The sequence below is a fragment of the Plecotus auritus genome (assembly GCF_963455305.1).
Source record: "Plecotus auritus genome assembly, chromosome: 3".
Taxonomy (NCBI): Eukaryota; Metazoa; Chordata; class Mammalia; order Chiroptera; family Vespertilionidae; genus Plecotus; species Plecotus auritus.
In genome coordinates this window covers 170,219,461-170,243,407 of record NC_137772.1, presented here as the reverse complement: position 1 = coordinate 170,243,407, position 23,947 = coordinate 170,219,461, and the positions used below count along the sequence as shown (strand labels likewise).

Here is a 23,947-nt window from a genome sequence, read left to right as displayed (position 1 = left end):
TGCTTGTATAGCAGCAACCAACCAGAGCTGCACTGCCAGCTGCCCCATTCTCTCAGGGCACATATTTGTCACCAACCAGCTTTAAAAGATCTCCCTGCAAATGCACAGTGAGATCAGGCTAGTGGCAGGACAACCGGCTCTGTCTCCTGATGTTACACAACATAAAGAACATCTTTCCTGTGATGTCTTCTACCCCCAGACGGTTTAACTTGAATCTCTGACTCTAGATCTAATTCTGTTTAGCAAAAATAGCAGCTGGAGGAACAAGCTGAAGGACACTGTGAAAAAAGCCTGTCAAATACAAAAGACCATTCTCTAGGACAACTCACCCAACTCTTCAATAAGTCCGTGTTACCAAAAAAAAGTGTTGGCCCTGGCTGGTGTGCTCAGTGGTTAGAGCATCCGCCTGCACACTGAAGGGTCTCGGTTCGATTCCCAGTTAAGTGCATGTATCTGGACTGCAGGTTCGCGCCCCACACCCAGTGGGTCACAGTGTGTATGGGGGGAGGCAACCAATCGATATATCCCTCTAACATCCATGTTTTTCTCTCTCTTCCCCCTCCTCCCTCCTTCCAGCTCTCCCTGAAAAGCAATGGAAAAAATATCCTCAGGTGAGGATTAACAAACAACAAAAATGTTCCAAGAACCCAGATTAGGAAAGAGTCAAGACACATAACGTGGTGTAATGCATAGTTTCTGGATTGGATCCCAGATTGGACAAAAATTAGCTCTAAAACTTCTTTTCTTGGGACAGTTGGGAAAATGTGAATACAGGTTTGTATTAGGTCAGGAACATATTAATTTTAAGTGGTTATTTTGGCAATGTATAAAATGTTGATTTTTCAAATCTATGTACTGAAGTAAAAAATTAAAGCAACCAACTTGCTCTTCCACACATACTTTTTACCTTAAAAGTTTAGAATGGGCCCTGGCTGGTGAGGCTCGGTTGTTTGGGTATCCTCCCGTGCACCAGGAGGTTGCTGGTTCCTTTCCTGGTTAAGAGCACATGCCAGGAGTTCGGCTTGATCCTCGGTAGGGGATGTACAGGAGGCGGCTGATTGATATTTCTCACATGGATGTTTCCCTCTCCCTTTCTCTCTAAAAGTCAATAAACTATTCTTTAAAGAAAAGTTTGGAATGGGTTGGTAAATTTGTAAAGGACCAAAAAAACAAATATTTGAGGCTTTGTGGGCCATAGTTCTGTGCAACTCAACCCTACTGTTGTGATCTAAAAACAGCCATAGACAACATGTAAACAAACAGGCATGGCTGTGTTCCAATTTTTTAAAAATATTTTTTTTATTGATTTCAGAGAAGCAGCGAGGGGGAGAGACAGAAACATCAATGATGAGAATCATTGATCAGCTGACTTCTGCACGCTCCACACTGGGGATCAGGCCCACAACCCCGGGATGTGCTGACAGCGAATCGAACCATGACCTCCTGGTTCATAGGTCAATGCTCAATCACTGAGCCACGCCGGCTGAGACCAATACAATTTTTTTTTTTTACAAAAGCAGACAGCAGGGTGTAAGCTGTAGTTTGCCAAACTCTGATCCAGGAACAAATACCACTTCTGAAAAAGTCTTTCCTGGTACCCATCACAATCAGTGGCTTTATCTTCCCTCTGCTTACTCTTCCTTATTGCTTGTGAAACTACTTCTGGCATTTATTATGTCTTATTATATAATAATCTACATTAGCAAGTAAGTCTTTGAAGGTAGATGCTGTTTTGCTACATGAACTCCCCCATACCTACCCCAGTGAGTTCCTTGCAGAATCGTCTGAATATTGTTTCCAAAAACCAAATCCACCCAAAGAGGAAGATTTGGTACCATTTCATGATATTGAAAAACGAGCGGTAGGTTGTTCTGAAAGTAAATTAGAAGGAAACGAGGGAAGAAAAGCACTACTGCTATCACTAGAGTACATATATTGCCTCTTATGCTCTATACTGTAATGTGTTCACCACTAATTAATGATCAGACCTTGTGTGTGTGAAAGTAGTAGAGGAGGATAAAAAAAGTAGTAGAGATTCAGTTGGCACAGGAATGCCCTTACGCCCACCCCCTTACTCCCACTAGAGCATCTAGAGTACTATTAGATTTACACTTGGTACATGGTAAGTGCCCAACAAATTTACAACATAATATACTCAAGGAAAAGACATTTTCTTTTTCTCATGACAGGGAGAAGGTGGCAGCAAACGCCTACAAAAGGGGTCTAGAGGTCTGACAACCACAGCAGGTTGTTCCAGGTTCCCTTCCTCACATTTGCTTTCTCGGTTAGGAGGCATTGTGGGGTAGAGGCTTCCCTGCCTATGATGGAGTCCCAGATTCCAAAGCAAAGATAGAAGAAGAGAGAAAGGTACATGAATAACTTCTGTGGGAAGTGTCCCCAACCCCAGGAACAGAAGACATGGAATTAGGGGCAGAGGCAGACCCTGGAACAAAACAAAATTCCGATCACTGGAGGGAGCGTGTTGGCTGCTACAGAACAGGGGACAGCAGGGAAGGATGTAGGAGCGCACGGGGCAAAGAAGATGTGAGGTGCCCACTAATCCCAGACAGACAGCCTCTTAAAACAGAGGTTAGTTCTAAGGATAGGTTACAAAGTAAGAAAGAAGGGGACTTAGGGTGAGAAAAAGGCCAAAGCAGGGGAGAAATTTTACAAGAATGGGGAGTAATACTGAATTAAGAATTTAGAGAGTTGAGTGAAAGGTTTATTATTAGTGCAGTCAACACTATGGAACAGCACATATAACACAACCAGCAACCAGCAACCTGCAGAGACACTAGTGCAAAGGGTGGGGAAGCCTGAACTGAGCTTCCTGGCTCCATCTGAGGGTGACGACAGGTGGGAGGGGCCTTGGGAAGGCTGGCAGGGGCAGGGGGGAGTGGAAGAAATGTAGTAACCAGATTAAGTATAGCAGCGTTTTCAAATTCCTGAGCACAATGTCCTGGAGCTGGAACATATGACTGTTCCCTACTCCCTTCAAGCTGTATCCCTCCAATCCAATCCCAGTGGAGCCATGACCAACTATCCAGACCTACAGCAAGCTTGCCTGGACTAAAACTCCCAAAGAGGAGATGTTAGATGGCCTTCTCTTCAACCCCACTCCCACCTACATATTAAAATACTCACATCTGCTATCCCTCCCCTTCTCTTATTCTGCAGTCACCCTAGTGAGCCAAGGAATGCCTGGGTAGCCTGAAATGGAGCTGCAGTCCTCCAGGGGCATGGGTGACAGAGTACCTTCTGTACTCAGAGACAAAGACATAATTTCTGTCCCATCTTGCCTGGTGAAGCTTAGAACCCAGCTATATATCTCCAAGGAAATGGGGTGGTTTCTTCAAAATTAATACTCTAAATCCAAAGTTTTATGATGAGACCCTGGAAGGGCCGGGAGCACAGTTCCCCAGAGGGCTCAGGCAACAATGCTGACTGTCACACCCATCACTGGAAGAAAGGAAGCTCCTCATCTCAGAGTGGGTTATGGAGGGTTGGAGCAGACATAAGTTCAGCCAAGGAATCCCTTGGCCCTTCCTACATTAAAGCCAAAGGTTGCGCTGAAAAGGAAAAATGTACAGATCCCACCCCTGTCCCACCCTATTCAGAATCCCCACCATAGGAACAATAAAAGAAAAAATTTTAAGTTTTGTTCATTTTTTTCTTTTTCCTTTCTTAAAAAAAAAAAAAGTAAATAAATTAAATTGCCAACAATGTGGCTGGGCTGGAAAAGTGGGGTAGCCGTAAGTAGGCCATTCTAAAAAAAAATGTGGGAGGGAATGAAATATAAACACACAACAATGGCCAAAGGGAATTATCAAAATGACTAGTTACAATCACAGGGCTGGAGAGGGGGCTAGGGAACTATTATGGCCTGTGACACAGAGGCAGTTGCCTACCTGATCTCAGCCAATGCCAGAGAGCTGCTTCTTGCTGAGCATATTCACCCCAACAGACTAACCCCTTACTCCCACTCCTGTCATTCCTTAATTAAGAGAAAGTATAGGAAAGAAGAGCTCATCTGGAAATTTTCGGCATCCCAACCTGCACACCTGCAGACTGATGGGAGCCTGCACCTTTAAGATGGACTAAACAAGGTATTGCTTGGCACAGAGTTCCAGTCTTCCCCTAAAGGCCATGAATGATGGCCAGTTACTGGCTCATTACTTCTAGGGTTTTGGTTCCACCCTTACTATATCTTTAGAATGTCTGCTCCCCAGAGCTGCCCGCTAAGTGTTTAGAGTCAACAGGCCTGCCTGCTCAGATTCCCTGGTTTGAAGGAGGGGAGTGATTCAAGATTTCTCACTCCACCCTGATCCTTCAAGAGAAAATGAGTATCTTTGTGCTTTCTGAAAATATCTGGAACCAGGAATCCTAGGCAGGAAAACAGATATAGAATGGGGACTTTCCCAACCAGACTGAAAATTTACAGACATCTTAAGGGAAGGAATTAGGCAAAAGAAGGGAATCTGGGTTTCCCACCTAGAAGGCTGAGCAAAGTGTTCCAGGGCCCTTCAGTGCCAGAAGAGCAGGGAGATGTGTGGCCCAAGGATAAGCCACAAGATTAAGAACAGTGGGGAGGACTCAGGGCTCAGCTACTGGAGTGATGAGATTTTCTGATTTCCATCTCTTCCCGACAGCCCGCCGAGATCTATATCTCTTCAACGCCATGGGCAAATATCATGACGAGCCCCGGCTCCTGCACCATGTCATCGCCCATATGCTGGTTCTCACAGGCCATCACGACGACAGCCTGCTTGCCAGGGATGCGTTTGGCCACATAGTTCTCATAGTACCGCCGGTTCATCTGTCTCGTCTCTAGTGTGGCCAGACCCTGGGGCCAGCTTCGCTCATGGGCATTTTCTATCAGCTCGTTGACAATAGAGGCAGGACAGCCACTCTCCACCAGGGAGCGCTTGATTACAGCCTGGAGGACAGCATCTGGGGTGGAGATCATCCCTCCCCAGCGGGTCACTCTTGCTGGCTGCAGGGAGTTCACCCACCTGTGTGGAGGGAGATGGAGGTGGTCATTCCAGCTCACCATCTATCTCTGCATTGCTTCTTTCCCTAATAGGAACCACCACCCACCTGCACTTAGCTTAACCCTATTCTGCCTGCCTTTCTTCCATCCATTCATCATTGGTTCACAAACTCATCTGTCCCTAGTTGGTCCCACCTGAGTCACCATATGTTACTCACCAGATTAAACTACACGAGTATAGGGTCCCTATTATTTTTCTTAAAAATCCAAATACTTAGCACACATAGTGCCTGGCATGTATTAGGTGCTCAACAAATGTTTATTGAAGGAAGCAATTATTCCTCTATACTATGTTCCATGCAGCACTATTTGCACTAGATTTATCGATTCACCCTTAACAGTTCAGTCTATGAGATATATAGGACTCAAGAACTGAAAGGAATCTTAGATTTTGCTTGTTTACTTCATTTCATTTATAGATCACTTTCCTGGATTTGCACTCCTTTTTCTTCTCTGGATTGTAAGCTCTCTAAAGACAGACAACATCTTTTATTTCTTTTTGGCCCTTCAGCATTCTACAGCCTTTAATACAGGGTGTTCTACGTGTGGGTATTCACCTAATTCTGGAGAAATTGCATCCTTGGGTAAGCTTTCCCTTCCATCCACCCCCAACAAGAAGTCATAGACTGGCCTGAAGGTTATCCTCTTCTCCCCCACCCCCGGCCTTCATTCCAGCATCTGAGGTGGCCCCAGCCCAGTCCCCCTATCCTCCTCTCTGCCACTCCCTCGCTCTTCCTCCTTTCAGGGCTCAGTGCCAGGATGTGGAGTAACCCCACGTCCTGAATGACACTCACTCTAGGATCTCATTGTATTCAATTGTCTCCTCCAGGTTCTGAAGGTTGGGGTTGACACTGCGGATTGCACGCATGTATGCCTTCAGCAGCTGGATGTCTCGCTTCTGTTAGAGAGAAAGAGAACCAGCGATGATGGTTAAGGCAGAGAACAGATGACAGGCAACAGTTTATCTGAGAATGAGGGCAATTGAGCGATCAGAGTAACTACCAGACTGTAAGCTTCATGAAGATAAGGATATGACTGTTTCATTCACAGGTGTATCCTATGTTAGCAAAGTGTGTTCATACAGAAGGCATTTAATAAATGTTAGGTGGATGAATGACAGTAAGCGGATGAAGGGAAGGGAGAAGAGCTGCAGTACTGAGCCACAGGTAGAGTATCTACTCAGCCAGGTGCACAAGCACAGGCACAGATCTCAGCTCACATGGTGCTTATCATTCACAAGCATGTGGTTCTTTGCATACTAGGGACATGCTTTCCCCATGTTCTGCGGGCCCTACCTGCTCCGACAGCTGGTGCTTGTGTTCAGCTGAGGACTTCTCCAGCTCTGCGATGCGTGTCTGCTGCTGCTGTACCACTGAGCGCAGGTGTTTAACACAGTTGTGGTTTGGCAGCTCATCTTTGGGCATCTCCAGGCTGCCACCCCGGGGGGGAAAAGAGAACAGGAGCACTCAATGGGACATGTGGGCAAAGGCAGAAGCTTGCTGAGAGGGCTTTCTCTTACCCCAAATTTCCAACATTCATTCATTTCTAACTTCAGTCTTCCCTCTTATTTCTCTTCACACTCTCCTCCCCAGCGCCCCCTCACCCCTTTGCTATCTACTTTCTCTGGCTTCTTTCCCTCTCTAAGACTGTATTTTACCTACCCCATGGCTCTCTTCTCCTTCAGATTCTGCCTGTGCATTCATTCATGAGAAGCCCTAGATTCACAGTCCTGGCTATCGGCATTTAATCAAATATTTCACACCCCCCAAAAAGGGAGAAAATAGGGTAAGAGGAAATATGAGAAGGCTGGAAATTAGAGCAAATGAACAAAGAGAAAGTAATAATGGACTGAAAGGAAAGAATAAAGTAAATCAAGTCTTTAGTGTTATCGCACAGATTGCTGAATTGTGACTCATATTAAAGCAAGAGCAAAATGGTCATAGTTGGAAAAGCAGTATGAAAGTGAGATCTTGGGGCAGGATGCCAGGAAGGCCAAGAACACTCCTTGCAGTGCCCATGTGCACCTTAACAGTGAGCAGGGGTTCCAGAGACTGGGGTATAAATGGGAATGCCCTTATCCATGTGCACAGAAGGGAAAGAATCTCACCCGCAGCCCTGTTCACAGGTCACAGGCCGTTTTGGGTTGTGCTCACAGTCACTGAGGTGAGACATGAGGTTGTCAAGCCGAACAACAGCACTACAGCCAAATACAGCGTTGTCGCAGGCAATCTGCAGCTTTGACAACATGTTCCGCATGATCCGAGGTACTGGGCGCAGGTGGGCAACCGTCACTACGCTGCGGTCCACCGGACACGTCTGCTGCTGAGAGAACCACTGGGTGATGCAGGCATTGCAGAAAGCATGCTCGCAATGAGGTGCCTAGAGAGAGAGGAGGGCAAAAGGACACAAGAGAATTAGCAGGAGCTAAGAGCCTGTACATGGTAACTGGGAAAGCCAATCAAGCCTCTGAGCAGCTTCCAGGACCAGAGGTCCCTGGGGTCACAGCAAAATATAGCTGCACAACAGGCAAGCAAGTATTATGGCGACAGGCTACAGATATGTTTCCTGTGCTCATGATTCCAATTGGATTGTGACAAAAGACAAACAAGTAGCAATAAGTTATGTAACATATGATATAAATATTCCAGGACAATAGGAGAGGTGACGTGAGGCAGTCAATTAGTAATTACCAACTGGATTGCACATACAATAATTTGGAAGAAATTCAGAGGAGGGTGAGAACTTTCCAAGCTAGGTCAATCAGGGCAGGTGTTTATGGTGAGGACAGAATTCAATATGGGCCCTGAAGGATAAGGAGGGTGATGGACAGCAAGAGATTTACTGGCAAAAGTTCAATGTAAGAAAGCAAAACAAAACAAAAGCCTGGTACTCCTGATGAGAGGTTAAGAGTCCTCTGTGTGGGCCCAAGTTCATATTTTTGGAGGGCTGCTTTGTCTTGAGTCCCAATGGCTATGCCTACCTTCCAAAACAGGGCTGGTTTTTCATAGAATCACATTCTCCTCAGTTTCATTAAGATCATACTTCAGCCTACTTCCTAGATAACTCAGGTAACCTGTATAGTTAATCCCTCAAAGTGAGAGGATTCTCTGGCCTCTATGGAGACACTATCTAGCTTCTGGCATTGGACAAAGATAGTAGCATTTAGCAGATGTGGATGGATGATGGATGGGTGGATGGATGGATGGGTGAATGAATGAAATGCCTTCTATGTCCCAAACACTTTGCTAGGTGCGTACAATAAAAAAGACAGTTTCTGCCTTCAAGATATTCAGACACCAAAGACTGAAACACAGAGGCTTTGTAAGGAAGAAGTCACTGTCAGTATCACTAATCCAACTGTCATATTTTTATTTTTCACTCAAAGACATATGATTCTTTCCAAAATCTTAGAAACTGTATCTCCAAAAAAAAATGTTAAATTTGTCAACTTTCTCCCATCTCTACTGCAACTAACCCAGTTCAAGCATTCATTTCTCACCTGTATTACTAAATATCTCTTTAACTTCTACTTTGCCCCTTTATATTCCATTCTATCTTCAGAGCCAGAGCAATCATTTAAAATTACAGACTGGATCATATCACTCCCCTGCTTAACTTTACAATGGTGTCTCACTGTGCTGAAATAAATCCAAACACCTACTCACCTTAGGACCTACAATGTTCTGCTTGATCTGACCTGTTCCTGTGCCCTCCCCTACTCACACCACACTGCCAACACTGTGCTCAGGCCATTTTGGCTTTCTTTCTGTTCCTTGTCCACACCCACACAGTCCTGCCTCAGGACCTTTGCTTTTGCTGCTCTTTGACTGAAATGCTCTTCCTCTAAATCTTACCCTGAATAGTCCCTTATTCAGATCTCAGCTCAACTGTCATCTCTTTTGTGATCTTAACTAAACCTGCCACCCTTGCAGAAATATACAGAATGTACTACTTTCATGTAAGAAAGGTGGGCAAATATATATCTGCCCTCATACATACTGGCAGGATATCAAATAAACTAATAGATATCGAAGGGGGGGTTAGGTAGATAGGACAGGGATGCAAGAGTTCGCACTGTACACCATTTAAAAAAATTTTTTTTTAAAAAATTGATTTGAGAGAGAGAGGAAGGCGGGGAGAGAGAGGAAGGAGGAAGAAAAACATCAATTTGTTGTTCCACTTATTTATACATTCATTGGTTGATTCTTATATGTGCCCTCGTTGAGGATCCAACCCACAACCTTGGCTTATTGGGACAATGCTCTAACCAACTGAGCTACCCAGTCAGGGCCCTGTATACCTTTTTTTACTGTTTTGATTTCTGAACCATGTGAATGTGTTACCTATTCAAAAACAAACAAACATGATGTAGGAAATCAGCATCCCTCAGGGGCCTCCTACCCATGGAAATGTGGCTGGTCACCTGGCATCACGAAGTCTGCCCTCCAGAAGGTGAACCCTGAAGGTTGGGGAGTGGCTTCTGATAGACTCACCACTGCCAGTGACCTCTCCACACGTGTCTCAGCTCTGATAGAACCAGAAAACAGACAAGGCCCTGCCCCGGCGGGGAGGGAACTGACACACCCAGGACCTCTTGACACCATCAGGATAGTTTGCTCCACACCAGTCAACCTGCTTCCAATAGCAGTGGGCTGCAAAGGCCTGGAAGACAGGGAGAGGTCCAGGGCTAGCTGCCACTGGAGTAGAGACTGACTCATTCAGCTCCGGCTCTGTGCTCCTTTGGTGATTGAAAACTGGAGAGTAAGAGTAAATGCAAAGGATGAAGACGAGTTGGGATGTAGTGAGCTGTGTGAGCAGTGAGGGGGGAAGTGTCCGTGAGACTTCACTGACAAGTGTCCTGGTTTGGAAAATGGGATGATCCCAGCTAGCCAGGGGTGGCGGAGGATTAATTGGTATATACAGAGTTCAGGCAATAAGGGCCATGCAGGATGATGTCCCAGGAATACAACTGTTAAGAACTCATCTCACTCATTATACTTGCCTGTTAATCATGAGGTTCTCCTCATCCTTGCCCCAGGAAGATACAACTGACTCTGGTCTGGCAAGGCTGGTAGAGAAATGACCTATTGAAGATGGCAGCTTTCATATCAAATGCAGAGTACACAGCTGCATCAAAAACTGGTTTTTCCAATAAATCCCAGGAAGAAAATAGGTCAGTACATACAGTTTCCCACTTCCCATTTGTTTAACAGTAGGCGGAGCCTGCAGGGAAACTGGCTGATTACCCAAAACACTACGCAGATCAAAATGCAGAGAGAACTTATCAGGAGAGCCCAGAGGTTTAATCACGGGTTGGAAGACAGAACCTAGTCAGAGCCACTGCAGAGGAAAGGAAGTTCTCAAGCCACTGTCAAAAGATAAAAACAAAAAACTGACCATTTCATAGCAGAAAAATCTCAGAGCGACCTCGGGAGAAAATTAGAAGCACTGGACCTCTGGAAGGACCTGTTCCTCTTGTAGTGGCCACTGCTCTTCTGCCCCAAACCTCTGTTCTGTGTGTGTGTGAAGCGGGGAGAGAGGTACTGGGGAGTCACAACACAGTGCCTCCCTCCATTGGTCCCATGACCTATGAATACTTTCTACAAGCTCCATTGCCATCTCTTGCCTCACTACACCTGCCAGCAGACGGACTCACCTGGACTGGCTCCTCCAAGACTCCACTGCAAATAGGACAGATAAGATCTTCGTCAACATCCCCCTGGAAGCGGGTTACATCATACCCCATGTCTCATCACTGAAACCCAGGCCCTGGAAGGAACCACAGAGGAAAAAGAGGCCAGTTCAGAAGAAGCCTACAAACAAGTACCAACTTGAACTCATTGCTAAGATCCATTCATTTGTCCAATAATTATTATTTTTAAAAATATATGTTTTTATTTATTTCAGAAAGGGAAAGCGAGAGAGAATAGAAACATCAATGATGAAAGAGAATCATTGATTGGCTGCCTCCTGCACGCCCCCTGGGTTTCAAGCCCGCAACCCAGGCATGTGCCCTTGACTAGAATTGAACCTGGGACCCTTCAGTCTGCAGGCCAATGCTCTATCCACTGAACCAAACCAGCTAGGGCCCAACAATTATTTATTGAGGGCCTATTATGTGCCAGTCATTTTTTTGGGGGGGAGGGGGGAGCGGACTCAAGAAATTTAATTCTAATGGGTTAAGATATTACACAGCATACATTTAAAATATGAAGTGAGCCCGGCCAGTGTGGCTCTGTGGTTGAGCGTAGACCTATGAACCAAGAGGTCACTGTTTGATTCCTGGTCAGGGCACATGACCAGGTTGCAGGCTCAATTCTCAGTGGGGGGCATGCAGGAGGCAGCCAATTGGTATTTCTCTCATCATTGATGTTTCTATCTCTCTCTCTCCCTTTCTCTCTGAAATCAATAAAAAAAAATTTTAAGTGATAAATGCTTTGACAGAGTAAGGCATTGTAAGATTATAAGGGCAAGAGATGTAGATACTTAACCCAGGCTTAAGGGAGAGGGTGATTTTGAGGAGTTTTCTAGGACTAGGTGTCACCACCAGGACAAACAAGAGTTAGCTAGGTGAGGGGATGGGGGCAGGACGGGCATTAGGGTTTTAGCCACATTCAAAGGCCCAGAAGTAAGAGGGCATATGATGGGTTCAGGGAACTCTAAGTGGTTTGGAGAAAGGCTGACCTGAAGGATGCAAGAGAAGTAGTGTCTACAAGGCTGGAGGTGAGCAAGGTTCAGGCCCTTATATAAAGAATTTGGACTTCATCCTGAGGCTACGGGAAGCCACTGAAAGACTTAAAAGGAATGAGTGGATAAAAGAACCACTCTGTTGACACAGGTGAGATTGGATACAGGAAGGCCATCTAGGCAGGAGAGAGATGAAGAGAATCTGAACTTAGGTGGTAGCAGTGGGAGTAAAGAAGGATGGAGGTTCAAGAGAGCAAGGGCTCAAAGAGCAGTGAGGCTGCCATGCCTCCTCTTCGGGCTTCTAAGGGTCAAACCCAAAGAAGAGGTCAGGAACGGTGACTGGTTCTTCAGTGTAGATAGCTAATTGGATACAAGACAGCCAGTCCATAGACCCACCATCAACTGTGATGTCTTAGAAAAGATAAGCTGAAGATCAGATTGTTCTCAGAAATTCAGAATCAAGCTAATTTTAAAAAATATATTTTTATTGAGAGAGAGAAAGGGAGAGGTATAGAGAGACAGAAATATTGATGTGAGAGGAACATCATCGATCGAGGCAGCAACCTGGGCTTGTGTCCTGACCGGGAATTGAACCAGCAACCTCTTGGTTCCTGGGTCAATGCTCAACTGCTGAGCCACGCTGGCCTGGCATGCTGTCCAAATTTTGAAAGGGTAGGGGAGGGATGAATCCAAAGAGGCCTTGCTAGGTCAAGTACAAGCTAAAGTATAGCACTGGATTGAGTCAGAACTGAGAATGTGCCAGTTCTACTACTCATTCATTAGCTGTGTGACCTTGGGCAGACCACATAAACTTCTGAAGCCTAAGTAGTTTTTTATAAATAGATAAAATGGATATCTATACCAATAAAAGGGTAATATGGTAATTAGACCGGGTCAACCAGACATCTTCCAGTTGTCCTGCCTTCCTTCCGGACAAAGCCACGGTGGTGGGGGCCGAGGCAGAGGCGGTTAGGGGCGATCAGGCCGGCAGGGGAGGGCAGTTAGGGGTGATCAGGCTAGAAGGCAGAGGGATTAGGGGCGATAAGGCAGGCAGGCAGGTGAGCGGTTAGGAGCCAGTGGTCCCAGATTGCGAGAGGGATGTCCGACTGCCGGTTTAGGCTCTATCCCACAGGATTGGGCCTAAACTGGCAGTCAGACATCCCCTCAGGGGTCCCGGATAGGAGAGGGTGCAGGCCAGGCTGAAGGACACCCCCCCCACACACAGTGCATGAATTTCGTGCACCAGGCCTCTAGTAAATAATAATAGAAGTGACTCTCACAGAGTTGCCCTTAAAGAGATAATGCATATTAAACATTTAGTGAAGTGCCTACTGGCACACAGTAGGTACTCAACACATGATAATAACCATTATTTATGTATGCATCTAATTTCTACTACTTGAAAAAATTCCTTAAGAGCAGATACTCATATTCTGCATTCAATGTAGCACCAAGCACAGTTCCTCACAAGTCAATAAAATGTTTGGTATATTTCAATGTGACCTTTAACTGGGAGATTCCCAGCAACCAGGGTATAGTGAACTTCTATTTTACCTACAGAACTTCCTATTTTCCAGTTTTCCTTTAGGAATCATACCCTAGTTCCTAGTAGACATGTGAACCATACCAGGACAATGAATTGGGGGTACCTGGGATCTCTCCTGAAGCTCTCCAGAGAAGCTCTTTCCCCTGGGATTGCACAGCTGGTGGGATGTACAACTCAGAGTGGTTGACAACCATCTCTGCCATGAATGAGGACTGCCTGCTTATAGAATAAAGCCACTAAGAAAGAAAGTAAAGCTGAGATCGAATTCAGAGATTATTTAGGTGCTGGATTCAGCCATGTGTAAAGCCACAATCAGCTTTTCAACATCAGTTACATAAACCAAAATATTTTCTATTATGCTTAGGCTGGTTTGAGCTGGATTTTTGTCTCTTTCAACTGATAAAAATCCTGATTAATACACAAGCATATGGATACAATAAATCACAAGGTTCTCTTTGGAACCACTTATTTTTCTTTTTTTTTTTTTTTTTTTTTTTTTTAAATATATTTTATTGATTTTTTACAGAGAGGAAGGGAGAGGGATAGAGAGTTAGAAACATCGATGAGAGAGAAACATCGATCAGCTGCCTCTTGCACACCCCCTACTGGGGATGTGCCCGCAACCAAGGTACATGCCCTTGACCGGAATCGAACCTGGGACCCTTGAGTCTGCAGGCCGACGCTCTATCCACTGAGCCAAACCGGTTTTGGCACCACTTATTTTTCTTGATCCATTTTATATAGAAACAATGATACCTCCTGACATTGCTACAAGTACAGACCTCCATGACTACCATTTCTCTCTATACTTGTTCCTCCATCTCCAGGGCCTTAAAATTCAGGGCCTTGGGCTTACTAATAATCCCTCTGAAATTGTCATTGTCAACCACCTAAGCCTGGCTATTTGTAGTGGAAGCCAGACTGCAGTGGTTCAAAGTGAACAAGAGGTGAGACAGAGACAGGAACTGAAGATAACTAATCAAAAAGCTTGATTTCAAAGGAAGGTAAAGAGAGAACTCGCTAGAGGAAGACAAGTTGAGGAAGTGGGTTGTGTTGGGATATTTTCTTTTTTTTTTCATCTTCAACTGAGGACATGTTTTTATTGATTTTAGAGACAGAGGAAGGGGAGAAAAAGAAAAAGAGAGAGAGAGAGAGACTGACTAATGTGAAGAGAGAAACACTGGTTGGAACCTACACCCTAGGTATGTGCCCTGAGTGGAATCAAACCTGCAACATTTTGGTATATGGGATGCCGCTCCAACCAACTCAGCCACCTAGCCAGGCCAGGGGATGTTTTTCTTGCGGTAAGAGGTTTGAGCATATTTATATATTGAGAGGAAGATAAATACAAGAGAGAATCTGGTCACTGAGGTAGTGGTAAGTAGGGAGGTGATCTGGATTATGTTAAATAGAAAGAGGAACACCTCTAAAGCAGGAAGGAAGATGGTACAAAAAGAGACCCAGATAGGTTTTACTTTTATTTATTTTTTAAAAATATTTTTATTAATTTCAAAGAGGAAGGGAGAGGGAGAGAAAGATCAATGATGAGCGATAATAATTTATCGGCTGCCTCCTGCATGTCCCCCACACTGGGGATCAAGCCCACAACCCTTAACCGGGATCGAACCTGGAATCCTTCAGTCTGCAGGCCTACACTCTATTCACTGAGCAAAACCAGCTAGGGCAAGATAGGTTTTAAAAAATCATACCAGGCCCAGACAATGTGGCTCAGTTGGTTGAGCATCATCCCATGCACCAAGAAATCCTCAGTTCGATTCCTCGATTCCTTGTCAGGGCACATGCCCAGGTTAGGGGTTCAATCCCCAGAAGTGGGTGTGTAGGAGGCAGCTGATCAATATTTCTCATTTATATTTCTCTTTCCTTCTTCTCTAAAATCAATATAAAAAAACATAGTTAAAAAATCATACCACCCTAGCCGATTTGGCTCAGTGGATAGATTGTTAGCCTGCAGACTGAGGGGTCCTGGGTTCAATTCCGGTCAAGGGCACATGCCTGGGTTGCAGGCCCAATCCCCAGGGAGAGGCCTGCAGGAGGCAGGCAATCAATGATTCTCTCTCATCATTGATGTTTCTATCTTTCTCCCTCTCCCTTCTACTCTGAAATCAAAAAAATATATATTTTTAAAAATCATACCAATAAACTTTTAAAAATCAAATAATCATTTATTTTAATGAACAATAAAGGTATAGTTAAGTGATTATGGTAATATGAGTCCATGTGATAGAATAATATGTCTACTTTAAATGATGTTTCTGGGGAATCCTATAATAAAGAGGTAATACGTGAATTGATGATCACTCCAACACATGTGGTCAAAAATGGCCACCCCCATGTGGACACAAGATGGCCAGCAGGAGAGGGCAGTTGTGGGCAATCAGGCCAGCAGGGGAGGGCAGTTGGGAGGAACCAGGCCTGCAATGGAGGGCAGTTGGGGGCGATCAGACCTACAGGGGAGGGCAGTTAGGGGTGACAGGGTCAGCAGAGGAGGGCAGTTGGGGGCAACCAGGCCTGCAGGGAAGGGCAGTTGGGGGCGACCAGGCCTGCAGGGGAGGGCAGTTGGGGGCGACCAGGCCTGCAGGGGAGGGCAGTTGGGGGTGACAGGGCCAGCAGAGGAGGGCAGTTGGGGGCAACCAGGCCTGCAGGAAAGGGCAGTTTGGGGGGACCAGGCCTGCAGGGGAGGGTAGTTGGGGGCGACCAGGCCTGCAGGGGAGGGCAGTTGGGGGTGATCAGGCCTGCAGGGGAGGGCAGTTAGGGGCAATCGGGCTGGCAGGGGAGCAGTTAGGCGTTGATCAGGCTGGCAGGAGAGTGGTTAGGGGTGATCAGGCAGGCAGGCAGGCGAGTGGTTGGGAGCCAGCAGTCCTGGATTGTGAGAGGGATGACCGACTGCCCACCGGGAAAGGGCCTAAACGGGCAGTCGCACATGCCTCAAGGGGTCCCAGATTGGAGAGGGTGCAGGCAGGATTGAGGGACATCCCCACCCCGTGCACGAATTTTGAATCAGCCAGATTCAAACCTAGGCAGATGGGCTCTAGAGCTCAAGCTTTTAACCACTTTGCTGATCTACCTCTCAAACTGAAAAATGCAAGTTGCAAAAACAATATGTATACTAGGATCCCATTTTTACAAAAACAAATTTAAAAAGAAAAATAAATATATGTAGGGTACGTATTACATATGATGAGATTATACTTTCAATCTAGGTTATATATTTCTGCAAGGTTTAATTTTTTAAAAATTCTGTTATCTTTAGAGCAAGGGGTAAAAATTAAAATAACATTACATTTGCTATGTAGAAAACTGGCCTAGAGTTTATACTGTGCTTCAGTGAACTTTTCATTTTAAGTCAATACTGATAATATTGTCTTAAGGAGGAATATAAATTCTAAAAACCTTTCTTAATGGGGCCTCAGGAGATCCCATATCCCCAAAATAAACAGTAGAGAACTTGCCTCAGTTGGTGCAGAGATGGCCAGAGGATATGGGACGCCACCAGCCAGGGTGAGAAGCTGCAAGGTTCTCACCATAAAGTCGGGGCTTACAGATGCTGGGCATTGCTCTTTCTAAATCAAACATACTTCCCTGCCCCTCCCCCACCACCATTATCTTCGTAGTCACCTGTTTTATCTACCCTCCTATAAATGCATTCTTTCAGTGGTACAGCCTCAATAGTTAAGGGGCCATTTAGATTTCCAATATGATTAGGGTAGTCCCTATTTATCATCTATGGGAAACAAATGTTGACATGGATCTATACAACCTTGGAAGCCAGCTCCTTGTCCTGTCCTGCTGATAGTCAAGCTGATAGCCTAGATGCCTTGACTATTCCTTCTACTCTCTGGGACTCTCAACACAGCTGTGTCATCTTCAAGGGGCAGGATATCATTCCCAGGGGGATGCCTCACAAGAACTCACTGCTCTCTGCCCTGGGGGCAGGAGCCTTAATAAAACTGAAACCATAGAGTTCTTAATCACGGCCAGTAACCACAGCCACGGGAAGCAGTTTCCTCAATATTCTCCTTGAGTTGTGGAATAGGAAAAGGTTTCACTGAACTTGGGGAGCTGAACTAAAGTAGCGCTGAGGTGTCCCTTCAGGATTGTAGGAGTTCTGCCAGCCTCCCTGATTTGAACATCTTAAACCCAAACTGAAAACTGCATTCCTGCCTTAGCCAGTTTGGCTCAGTGGAGTGTTGGACTGAAGGTTCAAATCCAGTTCCAGGCAAGGGCATGCATCTCAGCTACAGGATCAATCCCTGGAGTGTGTGTGGGAGGCTACCAGTCAATGTGTCTCTCTCACATCGATGTTTCTCTCTCTCCCCCTTCCTTTCACTCTCTCTTAAAAGAATTAATGAGAAAATATCCTCAGGTGAGGATTAACAAACAAAACTGCATTTCCCCATCTCCTACTCTACAGGCCAGAACCAAACCAGGTTAATTGTGCTACTTTCCTTCCTCACTGTTACACTGGATATCTCTCTCTCTTTCTCTCTATTCCTAGTCAGCATCCTATCTAATAAAAGGGTAATATGCAAATTAACCATCACTCTGTCACAAAGATGGCGGCGCCCAGTCCTCTCAGCCCCACCAGTGTCCTCCAGTCCCAGGAGGGCGGCCAATGAGAGCAGGCAGCATGAGTGGCCTGGTGGAATGCTTGCTTCGTTGCCGTGGCGACAAGGCAAGTGTTCCGCGCCCCGCCACAGAGGGGCCTTTGGGCTGGGGAGAGCCTCTAGGCAGCAGGCCCGGAGCGGCCAGGATCCGCAGAGAGCTACTGGCGCACGGATTCATGCACAGGGCTACTAGTTAATAATAAAAATATAAGAGACCCCTTCCTATACCCTTTTAACTTATTGCTATAGTTGTTTAAGTTTGTTCCTAAAGAAACATGAACATTTATCCTCCCTTATTCAGGGTTTCTTGAACCCATGTACAGGTATGCAAACCATGCACATTGGCACACACACACATCCACACCCTCACTCAAGAGAAACATTACATAAGAAACATTAGTATTTTAGGGTGACTGGGCATGCTGTCACCAATTCTTGGCAAAAGCATAAGGGTAAAAGCCAGGTATATGTGCTATAGGCTTCCTTCTGCTAATTTTTCTCTCTGCCCTGAATACAACAGATGTGCAGAGGGCTGAGGAGTCTCCAGCCCCAATTACTATAAACAACCAGACACACAAGGAAAAGGCCCCTTAAGCAGAAGCAATCCAGACTGGCAGAGAAGAGGGTTGAAGCCTGGAATGGGACTCTAAATCAAGGCTCTTTACCTTCCAAGTGTTGGGGGACAGGCTCCCTGTTCACAAGGCTCCAACCCCCTGACGCCTCCACTCAGTGCCACTCAGGAGACGCTCCCAGTAGCCCATGTTGTTGGCTATTCTCCAACTGAATCTTCCTTCTCAGTGATAAGCTCCATCACCAAGGGATGGATGTGATGTCACAATCAGGAGCACTCTATTAATAGAAACAAGGAAGAAAAAGGTGAGTCAGGGGAACTACCTCCACTTGGCAGCAAGACTGGACAGACTTGGATCCGGTGGTTGGGTGTGGAGTAAGAGACAACTCTATTAATGTTTCTGTGCTAAGCATATAGGACTCACCTCTAAGGAGCAAGATCATTAGCTAAGGAATCCCATGCATGGTCCAAGAGATTCAAACATACCTGAGAGGGGGAGTGAAAGGGACAAGAAAGGTAGAAAAGCGAGAAATGTGAAGTAGACAGATTCTTTTTTTTGTTTGTTAATCCTCACTCGAGGATATCTTTTTCCATTGATTTTTAAAAATATATATTTTATTGATTTTTTTTACAGAGAGGAAGGGAGAGGGATAGAGAGTTAGAAACATCAATCAGCTGCCTCTTGCACACCCCCTACTGGGGATGTGCCTGCAACCAGGGTACATGCCCTTGACCGGAATCGAACCTGGGACCCTTGAGTCCGCAGGCCGATGCTCTATCCACTGAGCCAAACTGATTAGGGCCATTGATTTTTTTTTTTTTTTTTTTTTTAATGATTTCAGAGAGAGGCAGGGAGAGGGAGAGAAAGAAACATCAATGATGCAAATCATTGATTGGCTGCCTCCTGCACACCCCCTACTGGCATCGAATCCACAACCCTGGCATGTGCCTTGACTGGAAATCGAACTGCAACCTCCTGGTTCATGGGTCAATGCCCAACCACTGAGCAACACTGGCCAGCTCCATTCATTTTTAGAGAGTGGGATGAGTGGGGGAGAAAAAGACAGAGAAACATCAATGTGTGAGTGGGAACAGAACCTGCGATCCTTAGGTGTGAGGGCCAATGCTCTAACCACTGAGCAATGCCAACCAGGGCAACAAGGATTCTTTTATTTTGTGTACACAACTACCAGGAATGTCAATAATTATAAATTTGTAGCTATACAATGCCTAGATCCATGATACTTACACGCACAGTATGATGCATTCATGTTTCCAAAGTGCTTTCACATAAATTATTTCATATAAAAAGAATTCTGGTCTTATCCTCCAGTTGGAAAAGACTATTTCATAAGATGAAGATACTCATGAATATTGGTACAGATGCATTTCAACTTCCCAAGAAAGAACGTACTCCTGAAGGGATCAGACTTTTTAAAAATATAGAGGCAGTGAATTGGGAAATTACTCCAGGGTGGGCAACTGGGAAGACTAGAGATAGCAGTCTGATTAGGCTGACCAGACACCTGTTACTAAAATGATGGAACCAAGTAGAGGGAGACCAGGTTTCAGATGAACAACGCTGAGAGCTATTCAACACTTTGCAGGAGAATATCAACCATTCAAACTGCTTTCCTCACCATCAGGAGGTTAAGGGCTGTGTTAAAAAGGAATAGGACAATGATTTTTATACATAAAAAAAGGGGCCATTTCATCTTCTAAGTCTGGTACACATACTCATTAGTTTTTATGCTCAGAGATAAAGGTGAAATGCCAGACCACACTTTCTCTCCCCTGTGTTGGGGGGTGGGGATAAGTTGATACGTTTCTGCCATCCACAATACAGGAGGGTATAATGCTCTTCCCTTTTGACAATATCTTATTCCCCACAGCCTGGCATATGCCCCTGTACCTCAAGAAATGCTGCCATGCCCTAACTCTGGTTTGGCTCAGTGGATGGAGCATCGGCCTGCGGACTGAAAGGTCCCAGGTTTGATTCCGGTCAAGGGCATGTACCTGGGTTGTGGGCACGTCTCCAGTAGGTGTGCAGGAGGCAGCTGATCAATGTTTCTCTCTCATTGATGTTTCTAACTCTCTATCCTTCTCCCTTCCTCTCTGTAAAAAAACAAATATATATATATATATATATATATATATATATATATAGAGAGAGAGAGAGAGAGAGAGAGAGAGAGAGAGAGAGAGAGAGAAATGCTGCAGGAACCAGTATGGTCGGCTCTGCTCAGTCTTCTAGTGACAAATTCCAGTCTCAGAAAGCAAATAGTTGCCCATGCTGGGAAAATCAATCCTCCTTTGATTCTCCCTTGGCCAGAACAAAACAGGATTTTTCAACTGAGGAGACTTAGGTTCTGGTCCCAGCTTTGCCAATTGTATGACTTTTAGCAAGCCATGTAACCCTTCTGTCAAGTAGGGAAAATGATGACCTACCTCACCTACCTTACATGAAAAATCTAATGACATAATAAATGTGAAATACTAAACACTGCTATTCTCAGGTAAGGTACTTGTAGTTACAGAATGCAAACTAAATTTAGAGTATGAGGACCAGTGAGGAAATGCTTGAAAGAAGCTTGTTTCTTCTTTTCAATTACTGGAAACCAGGCCCAGCCACAAAGTCAGCTGGACACACAGGGTAGTAACATTATTGCATCACTCAGATTCTCTACCACTAGTCAACTCCATTCCTATTTGGGAGAAAACGATCAGCCAGGAAGCTGAACACTCTCCGCTTCTTGCCCTATTGTCGGATTCTAAAACCACCTGTATAGGAAGGGATGAGACTATCCTATCACAGCCCAGTCTCCAAGAACCGTGGTTCGGTGGTCACATTAACAGCCACATTTGCTATTAGGTGGAACGAAGTCCGTTTCTGAATGGGGACAATGACTTTTAGTCCCTCAGGCAAAACACCCTCGCCCCCCTTAGCTTTCTGCTCCTTCTGCAGCTCCCTCCTCCCCACTCCTCAATTTCCCCTGTGTCCTACGTTGGGGAAGGCTTTCCGGTGTGTGAAGCCTGAAAAGAGGGCTTGGCCAAAAACCCAGGGCAGGGATGTAAGGAATGTGAGATTCCTTCATGAAGGAGGGGGAGAGAGGAGGGGGGAAGGAATGAAGGAGGAAGACGGGGCTGCCAAAGACAAGGCGCGGGAGACGAGCCAAGCTATGGCGCTTCGAGGGCGGGGGTTCAGGTTCCGCCGCCCCGGCCCTGGCTGGCCCCCAGAATGCTCTCTTCTCCTCCCAGCCCGTCAATCATTGCCCATTTAAACACCACGTTGTTCCCCCAGATCCCCTCCTCCCAGTCCTCCAGCCCGCCCAGGCCCGCTCCCGCACTTCTTAAGGCTCCACTAGACCTCCCAACAATCCACCCTCCTGCGCCCCTTTCTCACCTCCTGACTCCTCCCTCTTGCTACTCTCTGCCTCCATTTTTCATCTTTACTCCCATCCCTTACCCTGACCTCCAATATCTCGAACCCCGGTCCCAATGCCCCTGGGACATCGCCCCCTCCCTTCCCACACCCTTTTAGGGAGCCCGCGCAGGCGCAGTACGCACCGCCCTGGAAGCGGTCTCACTCTCCGTACCCCAGCCCGGCGGGAGCTGAGGCCGCAGCGGCCACGGGACAGCCCCGGTGCCGTGTCCCAGCCTTTCCTGGGAGGGGAAGGGGAAGGGAAGGAGAGGGAGGAAGGTTCCGACCACTCGCCGCTGTGTGAGACAGCCCTTTACCCCGCCCACCGCTGCTACGCAACCCGGCGGAAGCTCGTCACCAAACCCCGCCTCTTTGTTTTAACTCAAACGGAGACAAGAAGCTACGAGCGGCCAACGTAGAGGAAGAAAGGCTAGCCAGGCCTGGGCTCTAGACCGGAAGTCTTTATAGTCCCTGCGAGGACTGGATAGCCATTTGGGAGGGGGAATGCTATGTACTTCCCAGTGGGACCATCGGGGCGGATCCCGAGGCTGACGGCCCTGAAGGGCGAGACTTCGCTTTGGAGGGTGCACGTGTCCCATGTCGAAAGCCCTCGCCTCGAGTTGGCTGGCCTGCAGTGTGAGCTGCTATCTGCCGGGCCCTCCTGGTTTCCAGAGCCGTGATCGGCATCCCAGAGGCTCCCGACTCTGTGACTCATAGTCATGGGAGTAGATACTGTGTCAACAGGGCGACCAAGGGGTGGGGAATGGGGGCGTGTCTGACCGCAAAGCTTTGATCTAGATGTCCAACGGGTTGCCAGTCTCTCGCCTAGCCGCACTCCTGCCACATCCACGTCGGCTCTCTGAACACTAGTAGAATCTCCTGAAACACCTAAGGGGAGAGAAGGGAGATTAATTGCCCCTCTTCCTGGCTTGTGGTTTGATTTCCTTAGGATACACCACCAAGGTTGGGAGGTGGGCGGGAGAGAATCAGCTCCGAGAAAAGTCAAGGTGGAGCCTAAAGCGCTCTAGAAGAAAGTAAGGGATTCGTTAAGCAAGCGAAGGCATTACAATTACATGAACTCTTAGGCTGATCTGATATTAAAAAGTATTTGTTATGGATATTTGCTAAGCAAATGGTAATGTACGTATATGCATTTGTAATTGGTTTATTTTTAAAATTCATTAATTTTTTTAGAGAAACATCCATTTGTTCCAATTATTTATGCATTCATTGGTTGCTTCTTGTATGTGCGCTGACTTGGGATTGAACTTGCAACCTTGGTTTATCAAGTCAACGCCCTAATCAACTGAGCTACCTAGCCACAAGTGTGTGTGTGTGTGTGTGTGTGTGTGTGTGTGTGTGTGTGTATTTTAGAAGCCCGGTGCATGAATTCGTGCATGGGTGGGGTCCGGCCAGCCTGGCCAGGGGGAGGGGACATGGGCGGTTGGCTGGCCTGCCTGCTGGTGGAACTCCTGGTGGAGGGGACAATTTGCATATTAGCCTTTTATTATATAGGATATACACTGAGTGGCCAGATTATTATGCGTTCAGAGATAATAATAATATGGCCACTCAGTGTATGTAATTGGTTTATACACATTACTGAGCTAACTACGATTTGTTGATTATCTAATAAGTTCCAAAGGAAACTAAAGGTTTGGGCCTCCTCTTTTCAGTCACTGGGGGGACCCTGAGATGAGTGAGATAGCATTAGGAACAAGTGCCTTTCAAACTGTGAGATAACCTAATGCAAATTTTGCTCTCTGCCCGAGGTCCCATTTCTTTCAAGGTGGTGAATCTACCTATTGTCTGTAGTGTGAATGCCACTTTTCCCAGGGACCCTGACCAAGTCCATTAAAAATGAAGGACCCCAAATCAAGAATAAAGATGAGAGCTAAAGTAGTGGGAGAAGAGGAGGAAACTGCCTGCTGTGTGCTAGGCACTGCTTTTTATATAATTTCCGTTTGCGCTTCTGCAAAATAGAATTACATATTTAATAATTTTCAGAAAAAGAAGTGAAGCGCTGAGTCAGATTTCAGTCTTTTGT

The 23,947-nt window shown here is 46.0% G+C and overlaps 1 protein-coding gene across 2 annotated transcripts; it reads right to left on the bottom strand.

Moving 5' to 3' along the window:
* Positions 1 to 1,280: 1,280 nt before the first annotated feature.
* Positions 1,281 to 22,253, bottom strand: RNF41 (ring finger protein 41). 2 transcript variants are annotated; one of them, XM_080662188.1, is made up of 7 exons: positions 22,047 to 22,253; positions 18,574 to 18,757; positions 10,707 to 10,819; positions 7,158 to 7,429; positions 6,346 to 6,481; positions 5,845 to 5,948; positions 1,281 to 5,012 (listed from the first exon to the last, which is right to left on the bottom strand). In XM_080662188.1, the coding sequence occupies exons 3-7, from the start codon at positions 10,794 to 10,796 to the stop codon at positions 4,661 to 4,663; spliced, it is 954 nt and encodes a 317-aa protein (XP_080518314.1). In that variant the 5' UTR covers positions 10,797 to 10,819; positions 18,574 to 18,757; positions 22,047 to 22,253; the 3' UTR covers positions 1,281 to 4,660. The 2 variants fall into 2 exon arrangements, with proteins under 2 accessions (XP_080518314.1, XP_080518315.1); XM_080662189.1 differs by lacking the exon at positions 22,047 to 22,253 and adding an exon at positions 21,883 to 21,993.
* Positions 22,254 to 23,947: the final 1,694 nt, after the last annotated feature.